Below are 11,795 nucleotides of genomic sequence, written 5' to 3'. Positions count from 1 at the left end.
CACTTCCTCATATCAGGGAGATCATATGATAGTTGTCTTTCTCCACTTGACTTATTTCGCTAAGCATGATACGCTCTAGTTCCATCCATGTTGTCGCAAATGGCAAGATTTCATTTCTTTTGATGGCTGCATAGTATTCCATTGTGTATATATACCACATCTTCTTGATCCATTCATCTGTTGATGGACATCTAGGTTCTTTCCATAGTTTGGCTATTGTGGACATTGCTGCTATAAACATTCGGGTGCATGTGCCCCTTTGGATCACTACATTTGTATCTTTAGGGTAAATACCCAATAGTGCAATTGCTGGGTCATAGGGCAGTTCTATTTTCAACATTTTGAGGAACCTCCATGCTGTTTTCCAGAGTGGCTGCACCAGCTTGCATTCCCACCAACAGTGTAGGAGGGTTCCCCTTTCTCCGCATCCTCGCCAGCATCTGTCATTTCCTGACTTGTTGATTTTAGCCATTCTGATTGGTGTGAGGTGATATCTCATTGTGGTTGTGATTTGTATTTCCCTGATGCCGAGTGATATGGAGCACTTTTTCATGTGTCTGTTGGCCATCTGGATGTCTTCTTTGCAGAAATGTCTGTTCATGTCCTCTGCCCATTTCTTGATTGGATTATTTGTTCTTTGGGTGTTGAGTTTGCTAAGTTCTTTATAGATTCTGGACACTAGTCCTTTATTTGATATGTCGTTTGCAAATATCTTCTCCCATTCTGTCAGTTGTCTTTTGATTTTGTTAACTGTTTCCTTTGCTGTGCAAAAGCTTTTGATCTTGATGAAATCCCAATAGTTCATTTTTTCCCTTGCTTCCCTTGCCTTTTGCGTTGTTCCTAGGAAGATGTTGCTGCGGCAGAGGTCGAAGAGGTTGCTGCCCGTGTTCTCCTCAAGGATTTTGATGGATTCCTTTCGCACATTGAGGTCCTTCATCCATTTTGAGTCTATTTTTGTGTGTGGTGTAAGGAAATGTTCCAATTTCATTTTTCTGCATGTGGCTGTCCAATTTTCCCAGCACCATTTATTGAAGAGGCTGTCTTTTTTCCATTGGACATTCTTTCCTGCTTTGTCGAAGATTAGTTGACCATAGATTTGAGGGTCTATTTCTGGGCTCTCTATTCTGTTCCATTGATCTATGGGTCTGTTTTTGTGCCAGTACCATGCTGTCTTGATGATGACAGCTTTGTAATAGAGCTTGAAGTCCGGAATTGTGATGCCACCAACGTTGGCTTTCTTTTTCAATATCCCTTTGGCTATTCGAGGTCTTTTCTGGTTCCATATAAATTTTAGAATTATTTGTTCCATTTCTTTGAAAAAGATGGATGGTACTTTGATAGGAATTGCATTAAATGTGTAGATTGCTTTAGGTAGCATAGACATTTTCACAATATTTATTCTTCCAATCCAGGAGCATGGAACATTTTTCCATTTCTTTGTGTCTTCCTCAATTTCTTTCATGAGTACTTTATAGTTTTCTGAGTATAGATTCTGTGTCTCTTTGGTTAGGTTTATTCCTAGGTATCTTATGGTTTTGGATGCAATTGTAAATGGGATTGACTCCTTAGTATCTCTTTCTTCTGTCTTGCTGTTGGTGTAGAGAAATGCAACTGATTTCTGTGCATTGATTTTATATCCTGACACTTTACTGAATTCCTGTATAAGTTCTAGCAGTTTTGGAGTGGAGTCTTTTGGGTTTTCCACATATAGTATCATATCATCTGCGAAGAGTGATAATTTTACTTCTTCTTTGCCAATTTGGATGCCTTTAATTTCCTTTTGTTGTCTGATTGCTGAGGCTAGGACCTCTAGTACTATGTTGAATAGCAGTGGTGATAATGGACATCCCTGCCGTGTTCCTGACCTTAGCGGAAAAGCTTTCAGTTTTTCTCCATTGAGAATGATATTTGCGGTGGGTTTTTCATAGATGGCTTTGATGATATTGAGGTATGTGCCCTCTATCCCTACACTTTGAAGAGTTTTGATCAGGAAGGGATGCTGTACTTTGTCAAATGCTTTTTCAGCATCTATTGAGAGTATCATATGGTTCTTGTTCTTTCTTTTATTGATGTGTTGTATCACATTGACTGATTTGCGGATGTTGAACCAACCTTGCAGCCCTGGAATAAATCCCACTTGGTCGTGGTGAATAATCTTTTTAATGTACTGTTGAATCCTATTGGCTAGTATTTTGTTGAGTATTTTCGCATCTGTGTTCATCAAGGATATCGGTCTATAGCTCTCTTTTTTGGTGGGATCCTTGTCTGGTTTTGGGATCAAGGTGATGCTGGCCTCATAAAATGAGTTTGGAAGTTTTCCTTCCATTTCTATTTTTTGGAACAGTTTCAGGAGAATAGGAATTAGTTCTTCTTTAAATGTTTGGTAGAATTCCCCCGGGAAGCCGTCTGGCCCTGGGCTTTTGTTTGTTTGGAGATTTTTAATGACTGTTTCAATCTCCTTACTGGTTATGGGTCTGTTCAGGCTTTCTATTTCTTCCTGGTTCAGTTGTGGTAGTTTATATGTTTCTAGGAATGCATCCATTTCTTCCAGATTGTCAAATTTATTGCTGTAGAGTTGCTCATAGTATGTTCTTATAATAGTTTGTATTTCTTTGGTGTTAGTTGTGATCTCTCCTCTTTCATTCATGATTTTAAATATTTGGGTCCTTTCTCTTTTCTTTTTGATAAGTCTGGCCAGGGGTTTATCAATTTTATTAATTCTTTCAAAGAACCAGCTCCTAGTTTCGTTGATTTGTTCTATTGTTTTTTTGGTTTCTATTTCATTGATTTCTGCTCTGATCTTTATGATTTCTCTTCTCCTGCTGGGCTTAGGGTTTCTTTCTTGTTCTTTCTCCAGCTCCTTTAGGTGTAGGGTTAGGTTGTGTACCTGAGACCTTTCTTGTTTCTTGAGAAAGGCTTGTACCGCTATATATTTTCCTCTCAGGACTGCCTTTGTTGTGTCCCACAGATTTTGAACCGTTGTATTTTCATTATCATTTGTTTCCATGATTTTTTTCAATTCTTCTTTAATTTCCCGGTTGACCCATTCATTCTTTAGAAGGATACTGTTTAGTCTCCATGTATTTGGGTTCTTTCCAAACTTCCTTTTGTGGTTGAGTTCTAGCTTTAGAGCATTGTGGTCTGAAAATATGCAGGGAATGATCCCAATCTTTTGATACCGGTTGAGTCCTGATTTAGGACCGAGGATGTGATCTATTCTGGAGAATGTTCCATGTGCACTAGAGAAGAATGTGTATTCTGTTGCTTTGGGATGAAATATTCTGAATATATCTGTGATGTCCATCTGGTCCAGTGTATCGTTTAAGGCCTTTATTTCCTTGCTGATCTTTTGCTTGGATGACCTGTCCATTTCAGTGAGGGGAGTGTTAAAGTCCCCTACTATTATTGTATTATTGTTGATGTGTTTCTTTGATTTTGTTATTAATTGGTTTATATAGTTGGCTGCTCCCACGTTGGGGGCATAGATATTTAAAATTGTTAGATCTTCTTGTTGGACAGACCCTTTGAGTATGATATAGTGTCCTTCCTCATCTCTTATTATAAGACTCCAAGTTCTAAAAACAGTTACCAAACTGTTCAAATCAGAGATCAATAGAAATATACTCTATATTATGTAAGATATAGTATCTATGAAAATTTGTAAGCAAACTAAATTTCAGAGCGCTGAGGCTAAGAAATCAAGTAACTTGTGCGGGGTTACACAGCTAGTCTGTACTGGAATCAGGATTCAAACCCAGAATGGTCTGTCTCTACAGGCTACACTCCTTCCACTCTATCATAACGAACCTACATCAGAACGAGAGTTCAAAGTCAAATGATGAGACTGACTGAATTAAATATCCTCTTTTTGTGCTTTCCTCCATTTTTATTTTTGTAGGGATTTTTATTTGGGGGAATATTCCAATTACGTACATCACGGGCTGGTAACTGTAATCTTTGTAATATTGGAAAGCAGACGGGAGATGATCAACTTTGAGAAAAGGGAAGAAGGAAGAATATTAGAAATGTAGGCATGACTCATGCAAATTAAACAAATTAATAACTAAGTACAATATGGTACTCTGGATTGGATCCTGGATTGGAAAGAGGTCATTAATGGAAACACTGATGAAATCCAAATAAAATCTGGAGTCTGACTAATAGTAACACCAAAAAAAAAAAAAAAGTCGATTAGAACACAGGGACTAATATTTTCTAGAAAAAATGTCATAATGCTAAGTAAGTAGTCTAACTGCTGAAACTTTAGCTTTCAAATATAAGGTAACAGACTTGGAAATCAAGCAGGTAAACTTAAAACCAGAGGAGACAACATACTTTGCCCTGGCTTCTTCCCACTTTTGTTTTTTCTCATCAATAGATTTCTTCATAACTTGGTACCATTTTCTGAAATCAAACCATGGCTTATCTGAAAGAAATGAAATCTATGATTAGTAACCAAATAAGTGACATTATAACCATATAAATTATTCACCGGGGTCTTCATTCTTTGGTATAACTAAACATTCTGAAGTCAGCATTCTGGGATTATGGAGTCACTGTCTCCATACCTTAACATGACTCCTGAGCAGTCCATCACGGAGTTCCTATCTATATTGTGGCCCTAACTAGATAATACTAAAATAATTTATTTATTTATTTATAGACATGGGGAGTATGACAAGGGACATTAGAAGACACCTTGGTCAACCTTTCACTCTGAGTAGAAGCTGACATAAAGCGATGTGTAGAAGAAGTATTTAGCATGTATTCTGGAAAGAACTCACAAATTGATTTCTACCACTAAATCCAAGCTCCTAAAACCAATGAATATATATGTGAAATCTTGAAAAAAAAGTAAAACTCTTAGAAACAGTAGTTTCTACTCTAACAGAGTAGAAAGTAGTTCCCAGGGGCTGGGGGTGGGGGTGGCAGATAGGGAGAGGTTGGTAAAAGGGTACAAAGTTTTGGCTCTAAGAGAAGTAAGTTCTGAGAATCTAATGTAAAACATGCTGACTGTAGTGAATCACAGTGTATTATAGCAAGGAAATCAACTAAGGGAACAGGACTTAAATGTTCACACACAGACACACAAGATTAAAATGCGAGGTGATGACTGTATAACCAGATGAGAGAACCCTTTCATAGTACATAGTACAAATCATCACAAGATGCACTTTAAATCGCTTACAATTTTTGAATGTCAATTATACCTCAATAAAGCTGATAAAAAAAAACAATGACTATAAATCCTAATGAAGGAAATAAGAAACTAGAATTGCACTTAAGAATTCATACACCTACCCAACTTCACTGAATTGCTCTTAGGCCAGACACTATGTTAGGCACTAGAGAGCCAATAAAAAATTTAAAAAGACAGAAAGATATGGTCCCTGCCTCTAGAAGCTATAATCTACCTATCCTTCTACCATTTATGTTGGGCCTTACTCTATGTCAGCTGTTCTTAGCACTCTACAGACACTGGCAATCGAACCGGGATGGACATATTTGGTGCACCAGTTCTGATTCAGTGTGCTAACCTCTAACAGATGTTTGGATAGGAGCAACTGTGGCAGGAACGATTAGTTCTGATCTGGGAAGTGGTAAGGTCAGGAGTGGGTGTGAAGAGAAGGTAGAATCTTGAAGAATAAAGGCAGATCTGGCAGGGATTGGGGGAACTGGGGGGTAGGAAGGAAAACATTTCAGGTAGAAGAACCAGCATGAGCAAAGGCTGAGGCATCACAACAGATGGTACAGTCAGGGAAATGCCAGGATGCTCTCGGTCTAGCATGGCTAGGGAGGAGAAGGCAGGAATAAAAAAGCAGGCTGGTCTTTACACATCGCAAGGAATCACCGAAGTTTAGCAGCCTAGATGTCCTAGATGTATAACTAGGTAATTATAAAAAGAAATAACTCTGGTATTAGGCACAATTTTTATACATGTGTTTGTCTATGTGTACTTGTATATTTTTCAAATATACATTACATTTACTGTATCTTCTAATCCATCACTTAAAATCACTCGGAATTTGAATGACAAAAAATTAAGTACCTTCTTTGTTCTTTTCATTATATTTCTCAGCAATATTAGACAATGTCCTGGAAAAACCATAAAGCACGTCAATTTATTTGGAAGTCACTTATTTGAAGACAGTTAAATTTTGAGTTCTTCTGAAAGAAAAATATAGACTAGCACTTGAAACCTATGCTAACATTTAATGGAGAAGCAATCACTCTACACACTGCTATTGTTTATTGGCGTTTGGGAGAAGTGACGATTTAAGTTGCGTTTGCTTTCTGAAATAATCTTTGAAGTCGCATAGCGCCAGGAGCCTAAAGACATACAGATAAACTGCTACAAGATTCTTTAGAATTTCTGTATGATTTAATGTCGGGAATCAGTGAAGCAATGAGAACACATGTATCTACTTAAAAAATAGGAACACAACATGAGACAAACAACTTACTAAGGTAGAATTAACTCTCTGACAACTAGCTGAGTCAAAATTCACGTAGGAAGTAATTATTGGTACTAGTCAATGTTCTGCAACTAAGAGGCTCTATTTTCTCTTGAGATAATATAAGGATTCCTGTATTCCGACTAATTAGGTAAAAACTGTATAATTTTTTCCTCATAAAACTGACATACACTCACCATTCTAAATTGTCATCCAATAAAAAGAGCAATTTCAACACTATGACGATGACAGCGACGGCCTGTACGTCGTATTTAACAGTTTTTGCCATTTTAGCTATAGGATCAAATGTCAGAAAATCCACTTCTCCTATCCCAGTCATTTTTACCACTTGGTAGGTTAAATCATTCATTTCATCTGTTGAAGAACAAAGAGTAAAATGTGAATTAATTCTTTGCCTCACTAGACCATACCAATGTGTACCTCTGTAAGATAAGCTTTATTATCCTAAAACACGGCATAATGCTAGAACTGAGGGAACACATTTTGTAAATAAAATAAACCAAAAAATGGTATCTGTACAGAAAAACAAGTGGTAGAATCATGGCAAGGCCTTTTCCTATTTGGACTTCCTAAAACATCTATTACGTATAGGATGCATTCTGGTACCTAACACACAGCCAAATGCTTGTTCTCTACCGTATCCTACAACTCCCTTGTCTGTGTTCTACAGCAATTTGCACTTGCCTGAAACAAAATCCCCTGTAAGACCGAGAGCTTCTCTAGGAGTGCACACTAACCCGCTGGCTGGCACCCTAGGAGCCTCTGCGCACATTAAACTTGAGGCACTGCTTTCCCAAGGAAATCATATGGTCGGCTTAGCCTCTATTATTCAAAGCTCAATAATGTGGCACTTGGCACCAGAAAGCCTAGCCAGGGCCTATATATTTAGGTTTTCCAATCATTAGCTTTGTGACTCTGCATTAGTCACTTAACCTCAGTTTCTTCATTTGTAAAATGAGCTGTGGGAGGATAAACTGAAATTAAAAAAGATTAAGTGAATATACTTTGAAAACTCTCAATTACTAAGCAAATTTCTTTACTCACTAATCTAAGTACCCAAGATGTACAATATTCTATTTTTAAGTGAAGAGCTAGTATTTATAAGAGCACGATCAACTGTACTGAATTAAGTAGCATTTCCTACATGCTTTCAGTCGCCATGTCCTGTGGACTCTACTCCCCTTCTCCATCCAGTGGCAAGCATGGGAACCAGACACTTGCCATGAGCAGCCTGTCAGTTACATTCTGGTAATCCCTTCAGTCCCTTGCGGTCCTTCTATTACCCACTATTACAGTCGTGTGTGTATGTAATATACACATATACTACCACATATTTATGCTTATTTTTATCATTGGAGTTATACCATGCCTACAAACACAGTTTTGCATATTGCTTTCTTCATTAACATATACATTTTCCTTCCCTATTAAAAATACATCCGACTGTGTTTTATACTGCTTAAGCAATAGGCTAACCACACCATGTCTGTATTTTCTCTTTAGAATATAAGTCCTGAATTTCTCACATTTCTAGTTTTGCAAGAAATTCAGGACCGAGTTCCATTGGCAGATTCCACCGAGTGACCTATGTCTTGGTATATTGTGAACAAGGTCTAGTGAGGCTCTCCCCACATTCTGTGCTTCATCGCCTTAAAGAGTTCATTATGCTTCATCGCCTTAAAGAGTTCATTATGACCCTGCAAACGACCAAGCGCTGCCTTCTTTTCAGAAGGAGGGCATCCAGCTCGCTAAGAACACATACTGGAACATTTGTTACTTTCACTGCACTCAGTAAATTTACTGTAAAAACCAAGCGTATCCCTCACATCAAAACAGAATTCTTTATTTCTGAACAAGGTCCTTTTAACCTTTCCAGATAGCCTGAAATATTTTAAGAAAGGATTCTGAAATTAGGCTTCATGTTAAAATAAGACCCTGTCAGGAGGCTCTAACTATCCGTGATCTGAGAGGAATTCTCTCTTTTGTTCATTGTCATTTTACAAGTCTGTAAAGGCTTCCTCACCACATATACTACACTTACCAGGGAGATTGACTTCCATCAAGTATTTCATACACAAGATATCTGGGTGAAGATAGCAGTCTTCAGTTATGTCTGGAAAACGTGGCAAATCTAAGAATTTGGCGATTTCAATCATTTTTTTATAGATATCCTCATAGGCAGGCCAAGACTGCAATAAAAAATAATCAAGGTAGCAACTTTTGCAACATAAATTATTTTAAAAAATATTTTCTAATTTTAAAAGTAATATGTATTTGCTGAATGAAATTTGGAATGTGCAGAAAAGCATTACGCGGAAACCACCCATAAATCCCTAATATCCTAACTTAGCAGCTTAAAACAGTGGTAACGCTGTATTAAAAAGCCACTAAAATTCCATTTGGCTCATAAAACTCTTACTGGCCTTCCCCACGAGAGAGGGAAATCATTACTTCTTGCCAGTCACAGAAGAACCAGGGGAAGGGACAAAGCTGTGACCTAAACTGAAGTTCCAGAGCCCTCAGGAGTGCTCTAAGGCACGACTTCCCTCTCACACTCCCTCACCACACCTGTCTCATTTATCTTCAAGTTCATGTCTAACAAACTTAGCTCTCTGTTTCACAATATTCACAAGCTTCTATGTGGGAGCTAACACCAGAATTTAAGTCTAATAGTTGAAAATATACAATTCAACTTCATATTCTCCCATATAACCACATATAAAATTTTATAGAATCCAGGAAAATCTATTAGCTACTATGAATAAATTTATTCTGTTCACTTGAAGATCACCCCTGTAGTTTATCTGGTATGCTATTTTTAGCTTTGCAATTCATAAACATACTTGAAATTAATACTACAGGGTGCCTGGGTAGCTCAGTGGGTTAAAACCTCTGTCTTCAGCTCAGGTCACGATCCCAGAGTCCTGGGATCGAGACCCACATTGGGCTCTCTGCTCAGCAGGGAGCCTGCTTCCCTCTCTCTCTCTCTCTCTGCCTGCCTCTCTGCCTACTTGTCATCTGCCTCTCTGTCAAATAAATAAATAAAATCTTTAAAAAAAAAGAAATTAATGCTACATTTTTTTTTCTCATTTCTTCATCCATTCACATAAAAATATTAAATTTAGAGTCACTCAATGGAAATGACTTTGGGAAATGTAAAGATGAATAAAACAATGCCTTCATGTGTAAACCTGGTGATTCACAGACCTGTGCCCCTGGGGATAAAAATACATTATATGTTTATAAAAAATTAATAAAAAAATAATAAAAAACATATTTAAAAAAATGCCATCAAGGAGTTTATAACCTAGAAAGAGAGACAAGGTATACAAAAATACAGTATAAAATAGAGAGTTATCAGGTACCTCAAGTAAGACTTTTTTTTCTTATATGGCTTATGGAGTCTTGGAAAAACTAACACTTCTCATATGGTAGGACCCTATTAAAATTGAGCCTGAAGACACATTTTGGCGACCTGCTGGCCGTATTAAAGTTGATTATGTGCACATTCCGTGGCAAGGCAATTCTACCCCTAGCTACATATCCCCCACAGAAATGTGCATGAGGTCCGCGGAAAGACACGTCGGTTCTTAACGACACTATTTGTAAAAGCCCCAAGCTGGAAACTACCCAAACGCCATCAACGATAGGTAAATTTTGACAAATCTCATAATGGAACACTTCCGGGCCCGGAAATGAACGCTCTGCCTGCAACGACATGAACGAATCTTCAAAACATCACGTTAGAAGAGAGAAGCCAGATGCAAAAGAGGATGGTTCCGGTGTATAAACAAAACTCCCCGAACGAAACTCAGCGACCGAGCACCAAGCTTCCACGGGGTGAGACACGAGCACTGAGGCGGGGGAGGAGTGCCGGGAGGGGCGCCGGGTGGGGCTCGGGGGAGCGGGTCATGGTCACGGTGTTTCTCCCTCTCCGGACTGGTTCGGGCTGTGAAAATTCATCAAGCTGCGTACTTGTGCGACACGTTCGCTTTTCTGTATGTCTAGTTTACCGCAAAAAGTGGCAAGAAAGGTAATACCAGTTTAGAAAACCACTTCGTGTGACAGAAATACTTCATACATCGCCTCGTAGGAGGAATCATCAGCCGGCACATTCAGAGTTGGAAACACCCTTAGAAGTCTATGGTCCAACTTTACAAAATCCCGAGCAGGCAGATGTCTGGCCCTTTTTACAAATGTCCAGGGATAGGAACTCAATACCTTCCCCGAAGTTAGGCTATTCCACTTTTAATGGGTTTAGTCATTAGAAAGTTCTTCTGTATTCTAAGTAAAACGTTCCCGATTTGAGCTAATAGTCAGTTAAAATCGGCCCAGCTGCTTGTGAAAGTGCTGCTGTTAAATCATGCCTTGTCCATCTTCTAAATGTTCCAGTGTGTCTGGGAGCTGACTAAAGGAATAAATATTTCTCTGTTGAATTTTACTTTGGGGGGCGCCTGGGTGGCTCAGTGGGTTGAGCCGCTGCCTTCGGCTCAGGTCATGGTCTCAGAGTCCTGGGATCGAGTCCCGCATCCGGCTCTCTGCTCAGCAGGGAGCCTGCTTCCCTCTCTCTCTGCCTGCCTCTCCATCTACTTGTGATTTCTCTCTGTCAAATAAATAAATAAAATCTTTAAAAAATAAATAAATAAATTTTACTTTGGTAAATTCAGCTCATATGCAATTGTAAAGCACAAGGAAATGCTTTGCATTATAAAAGATAATCATACTGGTAATTTCTAGAAATTATAACTATGCTTGATTCTACTTTGCCTGAAGCTACAATCTCGTTTGTATTATATTTATTTTGAGTTTAATAGAAAAAAAGGCCTTTGGTTTATGCTGTATTATTAACATGTGATTAACTGTAGCTGAAGGCTACGAAGTAAATTTCTGTCAATCCGAAGTAGCAGTGTTACCTTTTAACCTTTTTTCAAGTGTTGAAATAGAGTGAATGTACTTGTACACTAAAGTACTGTAAACTGTATTCTAATCTGTGAATTTAAAAAATGAAAAGAGGAAAACATAAATTCTCAGTGAACTTTGGGAAGAAGTGGTCTTTTTTCTTTACAAAATGAATTCATTTAGAACGCTGGGATGGAGTGGTGAACAAACGGGCTTCATTTGCACAAGATTTGAAGTATCTTTTCAAGTTAAAATAATTTTAACATTGCTGACGAGGTTTATGACAACTCTAATCCTTTCAAATAATGCAGGTAGGAAATGTAATTAAGCACTTTTATCTGCAAACAAAATAAACACTAGAGTGCAGTGAATGATCCCCTTAGAAAAATAATCACCTCAAAAAATCAATTTAATGTATGA

The 11,795-nt window shown here is 38.1% G+C and overlaps 1 protein-coding gene across 2 annotated transcripts in view; it reads right to left on the bottom strand.

The window, feature by feature from the left end:
* The window catches only part of TAF1B (TATA-box binding protein associated factor, RNA polymerase I subunit B), a 76,012-nt gene that overhangs the window by 15,812 nt on the left and 48,405 nt on the right, over positions 1-11,795 (bottom strand). For both annotated transcript variants that reach the window (XM_059405134.1, XM_059405133.1), the window contains exons 9-12: positions 8,518-8,665; positions 6,653-6,830; positions 6,050-6,096; positions 4,336-4,426 (exon numbers count right to left, since the gene is read on the bottom strand). In XM_059405134.1, coding sequence (XP_059261117.1) covers positions 4,336-4,426; positions 6,050-6,096; positions 6,653-6,830; positions 8,518-8,665 — 464 coding nt within the window. The remainder of the gene's footprint in view (positions 1-4,335; positions 4,427-6,049; positions 6,097-6,652; positions 6,831-8,517; positions 8,666-11,795) is intronic.

This window comes from Mustela nigripes, chromosome 7 (assembly GCF_022355385.1).
Source record: "Mustela nigripes isolate SB6536 chromosome 7, MUSNIG.SB6536, whole genome shotgun sequence".
NCBI lineage: Eukaryota > Metazoa > Chordata > Mammalia > Carnivora > Mustelidae > Mustela > Mustela nigripes.
Note: the sequence above shows the minus strand (reverse complement) of the source record. Positions and strands in the feature narration are given on the sequence as shown.